General features: G+C 35.7%; 1 protein-coding gene across 2 annotated transcripts in view; it reads left to right on the top strand.

Annotated features, from left to right (window-relative positions):
- wgn (wengen) overlaps window positions 1-5,498 on the top strand; it is a 109,677-nt gene extending 104,179 nt beyond the window's left edge. The window contains exon 4 of one of the 2 annotated variants that reach the window (XM_067095979.1): window positions 1,878-5,498. In XM_067095979.1, the coding sequence (XP_066952080.1) occupies window positions 1,878-2,212 (335 nt within the window). In that variant the 3' untranslated portion in view covers window positions 2,213-5,498. The remainder of the gene's footprint in view (window positions 1-1,877) is intronic. The other variant, XM_067095980.1, reaches the window with a different exon arrangement.
- Window positions 5,499-5,709: the final 211 nt, after the last annotated feature.

Raw genomic sequence — 5,709 nt, 5'->3', positions numbered from 1 at the left:
TCAAGAGGTACACAGCCCAGATAAACCAGACCAGGTAACAATTATTACTGTACCATATTTAGAATATATATTGTAAAGTTATAAATGTGTTAAAATTGTAATGAAACAGTTTTTCGTATCTTCGAAATAAATCAGCTGATGCAATGTCAGTAAACTTGTAAAGGTTGGATACTGTATGTAGCAGCATTGTATTTACTTCAGCTGAGGACACATGTAAAGGGGCTTCATCTATTTTATTTGTTCTCTTCTTACTTGGCCTTCAAACTTCTTTTAACTTTCCTTGTTCCATTTTTAATTGGATGTATGCCACTGCGAGAGATTTAACTCTCTTAAAGTGGTTCATGGTGGTAGGTTTCTTTTTCCTAACATAAGCAATTATGGCTTGGACCATCAACGGATGGTCTCTTGTTTGTCTTTTTTTCATAAGTTGTATTGCGACAACGACCATCACCACCTTCGATATAAATAGGCCCTTGCTATCCTCCGCTGGAAACTGTTGCTGAACGTGACCCGGGATACCCTTCTCCCTACCACTGTCAGGAGAACAGCAAGGTGCGCCCCTGGGATAACAATTCAGCCGCCTGTTACTTCAGGCAGCGTGCCCTAAGATTAGAACTCCCAGGACCTTGCACCAGCCAATCAACCTCCATAGGTAGTGTTGTTAGTGCACCTCATGTGGTGCACTGTAGGCATTGCTTAAGGTTCTTTGCAGCATGCCTTCGGCCCCTAGCTGCAACCCATTTTGTTCCTTTTAATGTACCTCCTCTCATATTCTCTTTCTTCCATCTTACTTTCCTCAACCCTCTAGTAGCAACCGATTCATAGTGCAACTCTGAGGTTTTATTCCTGTTACACCTTTCAAACTGTTACTATCAATTTCCGTTTCAGCGCTGAATGACCTCATATGTCCCAGTGCTTGGCTTTTGGCCTAAATTCTGTATTCAGTTCACCAGCCAGTTGGCACCTATGTTGGTCAGCCAGACTCTCCTGGGTGAGTCATTCCACTCCCAGCCAATAGGAAGAGTGCCTCCCCCCAAACTTTGTACCCCCAGCATTCACTTTTCAAAAATGGTAGAAAGCTCTAACAGAAAGTCAAGGAATAAATGAACTTTGGACAGCAGATGTATAATTTACTTGCTGCTACAAAGAAACTCATTCAAGAGACTGAGAAGCTACAATACAAATTCAACAGCATCTAGATGGCCATTTTGTTCAATAAAGTTTGTTTGAGAGAAGGTCTTTTGAAATAATAGTAATAATTTTAAGCATAAATATGTTTGAGATTAGTCAGTGTTACTCAGGGTTTCATTAGATTGCAGTAATAATTGCTTTAAAGGTAAAAATAGCTTATTATTTGGTACAGGTAGATGTCAACCACTTATAGCTTCTTGGATCTTTTTATCTCTTGATTTTATAATAGTGGATAAGTTTGTAAAATGGAAGTGGATTCTAACAGCACTGTACCTTATGAGCGGGACAAGTTTTGTTTTACTGGTTTGAGTAGTTTTATTATTTTTAGTGCAAGAAAACTTAGTTCATTTTTTAGCATAAAGGAACAAGTAAGAATTATGTACATAATGACTAGTTAATCCAAGTGTACTTCCTTAGTGGTCTAACTTCAGTAAAGTGAGGTTTTGCACACGAAGTGATAAGTCTGATAAACTTTACATTAATTGGGAAGGAAGAATAAATATTGTTACCATATTTCTGTTTTACCCAAGGTTGAACCAGTTGTAAGGAACAAAAACTATTGAGAAAATTTAAAGCTTTTAATTGGCTTTTTATACCTGCAGTGAATGTTGTAGGATTTTGTAAGAAATAGTATAGTATACTGTACTTATAAAGTGCTGGAGTAATGTTATTTTTCTCTGTTACAGAGCAACGAAGAGTCATGGGCCCATCTACATCAGTAGACACAAATCTTTATATTGAAAGTTGGCAGCAGGCAGATAGTCAAGCACCCACCCAATGGACATTGTCTGTTAGCCCTGTTTTAGCAACAAATACATTCCCCCCTTCTGAATCTGTTTCTGCATGTCCAAGTCCAGTGCCTCTTCGAACATACCGCCTGGGTCCTGCATCAGCTTCAGCCAGTCCAATTGTTGCAGTCCGAGGCCTTGGGTCCCGTATGGCTTTACGAGGGTTATTGCCAATGTCTATAGATTCACCGTCAAATGGGAGTAGAGAAGTAGTATTAAACAGTCGTACCTAATTTATTTAAAAAGAAGAATTTATTCCATAAGAGCTTTAGCTGATGCTCATTATTTTATTCTCTCTTTTTGTGAGTGTAAAGTATTCTCTGTAACATAAATGAACTTATGGTTATTTTCATAAATTGCATGACTGAATAGCTATATTAAATGCCATTTAACAAGTTCTTATTTCTTGTTAGTTAATTTTATGTTACTTAAATCATTTTCATAGATAAAGATGAAGTTTTTCATAGGTAAAGTTGACATTTACTCCTACAGTTATAACTAACGAAGTACAGTTGTAGACTTATGATTGAGATCAAAATGGAATATCATGAGGTTTTGTTGATTTAAAGAGCTGCCTCTGCAATGCATCTCTCTCTGTTAAGATGTGTACAAGTCTCAGCATTTGAAATTAGAGGAACACCTTATCAGATTTGCAGTCACTAGACTGGAGCTCCTGGGCTCATGAAGTTTTAAGTATATCTTGTACTCTATTTTAACAGCTCTGTTAATCTCATGCAGCATCTGCCCATTATTCTGTATAAACCATGTAGTATATCATAACGCAGTCATTGGAAAGTTTACTCTTAACCAATACTGTAAGTTGTGTTTCGGTTACATTGCTGATATGGGACATGATCTACCTCTCTTCACCAAAACATTCCTCAATTTTCATCTGGTCTTTAGGTGAGAGTATTCATCTGCTTCAAGGTGTTGTTTGTTATTTTTCTTTATATCAGTATCCAACTCGCTAGCTCACTTCTACAATGCTGTCACACCATGGTATTCATGAAGTCGTGATTTATAAAACAAATTTATGCAAGAATATAAAACAAATTTATGCAGTAATATTGACTAATTTATGCTTCTAAAAATATAAATCAAATAAATTTTGAAATTACTTGTTTGAGAGGGAATTTACATCCTCCAACATATTGCCATGAAAAACTCATTATTATTATTTATACAGTATAGATTAACCAGATCAATGTGTCAAGATTGATGTCTGAAAAAGGCTTGGCATAACGTGTTTGTTATTGAAAATAAGTATAAATTTGAGCCATACACAAAAAAAAAGAGAAAGTCTGCGGTACTGTGTAATGATGAAATTGTCACAAAAGTGAGAATAATTTTTACCTCACTATAGCGGTATGCTATATTACTGCAAAAATTTGATAAACACATGAAAACAGCTGGGACAAAAGATTTGTATTGTCTACGTATTCCAATTGTCATCTCTCATGTCAATATTTTTTTCGGTGCATGAAAATGGATCATTGTGGTCATCGTTAATGTTATGTTAGATTTTACCTTTTATGGGTTGAATGTAAAACAGTAAAAGACTATACTCAAGCTGCACCAAGAAAACTGGATCAAAGCAGTTATCTTTTGTTACATGTTGAGCTAGTTTGTTTTTCCTTCTCATTTCCTCTCTGTTTCTTCTCTCCCCTTCTTCCTTTTCCTCTGTCCATTTCTTAAAAGAATTAAAATTGGAGCAATACAAAGTGAAGAAGCTGGATGGCCAGTTTGAAAAATGAAGACAGCAGTGCAACATGGAGGCCAAAGGGATGTTATAAAAATAATTTTGTACCATATGTAGTACAATAGTGAAAGTATTGTGCAAGTGCCCCCCCCCATAAGGGGGAAGTATGGGAAGTATGGAAAAAATTTAAAGTGAAAAGGAAAAGACAGGACAGTATGACTATGGTGCAGAACATTAATTTATTTAGGGGCTACACCACAGTAGCAAAGAAAGAAAACTTGTCATTACAACAAACATCAGCAATGAGTTGCATCTCTTTGACCTCCAACAGTTACTTTTAAATTAGGTATAATTAAAAAATAGGTATTTACTACTATTATTTATGATAGTAATGAAATCTGCTAAGTATAGATGACCTGGCAGTAACAAAATCATTGGAAGAAGTTTGTAAGTTATTGGAAACAAAACAAAGGGCTTATAATGACATGTTAAAACAAAGAAAATGTTTGTCGGGAAAGTTGCCATTAGTCCTTGAAGTGGGTATAAATATTAAAGACACTAATAAATTTTTAGTGAAAGCTGATTTATCTTTGTGAACAGCACTGGCCATTTTCTTTACTGGAATGGAAGTACCTTTAGAAGTTTCTGTAAGCACTTTTTACTGACTTACTTCACAAGCATGACTTTTCTTACTGTTTTAAGTATAAGTGTCTTGTGTCTGACTAGCAAGACCTGGTTAGCTACAGATAAACCAATGAAGTCAGTCAAAAAGGGGTCCCCCCAGTCACCTACACTGTTGACATGTTCCTGTTTCTCTAAGGTAACTTGTGGATTGTGAATACCCTTTCTTTCGACTTTAACCTGTTGTAATCCTCTGTGGTATTTCCTGGTTTTCTTTTCCTTATAAACAGCAGAGTTTAGAGTTAAGATGTCTTTTCTAAGCAATAAGTTATTATCATATATGAAGTATGTGACTGGAAATTAAATCAGTTTAGATATTAACTAATTCTAGTTAACACTCTATTACAGTGAACCCCCTGTATTCGCGGGGGATGCGTCCCACACACCCCCGCGAATAGGTCAAATCCGCAAATGCTTAAAACCACTCTAAAAACACTTAGAACTGCCCATTGTGATAGCTTAAACCAAGAAAAACCCTGTAAAAATGCTTATACTTGAGTATTTTAATAGTTTTATCACAAAAAGTGTATTTATTCATGAAAATTATATAAAAATACAGTAATTAGTGAATATTTCTCAGTGAAAAATACTGCGAATGGGCAAATTTTCCACGAATGATGGCTAGATATGTTCCACAGAGAAACCCGCGAATGCGTGAGTCCGCGAACCATGAGAACGCGAATACGGGGGGTTTACTGTATACATCATGTCATTCATAATTTTGTAATGTTTTTTCACATAATTTACATTTTCATTAATTGTATGGCTCATTGTGTTTGTGACTAATTGAAAATGATTGACTCAGAGATACTGATCTTTTAAAACCATAATTGTTTTCTCCTGACCATCCCCTTAGGGTAAACGTAGATTTGGCAGAACATGAGGTGAGGAAAGAGGTATCACATTTTCTTAATTAATCTTTTTATATGCTATTCTAGCAATATATTAATTACCATACATACTTGTGTAATGTGCTATCTCGCGTATCATGTGAGGCCCTTTTTTGAGAGGCCAAATTACAGCAGACTAACCTGTTTTCTCCATCCCTTTATCCCATCTTCTAGTTAAATAAGTTAAAAAAGTAAAATAGAATGATAAAAGTGTCGTTAGTAACTCAATACTCGTTGCGTAAACACGTACAGCCATAAACAACCGAACGAGAAACAGTTGTTTTGCTATGAACAACTGAATCGGATAACAACAGCTGTTTTGTTTGCATTCCAACCGCTGCACGATAGTAATTACTGTGTGTTACAAATGACATTAATCAGAATATGACTGATATATATATTTTTACATTACAGTAGTGTATACCCGTATTCGCTATGGAGAAAAGAACGGCAAGGAAAT

This window comes from Macrobrachium rosenbergii, chromosome 52, assembly GCF_040412425.1.
Source record: "Macrobrachium rosenbergii isolate ZJJX-2024 chromosome 52, ASM4041242v1, whole genome shotgun sequence".
Lineage (NCBI taxonomy): Eukaryota > Metazoa > Arthropoda > Malacostraca > Decapoda > Palaemonidae > Macrobrachium > Macrobrachium rosenbergii.
This window is presented reverse-complemented; position numbering and strand designations above follow the sequence as displayed.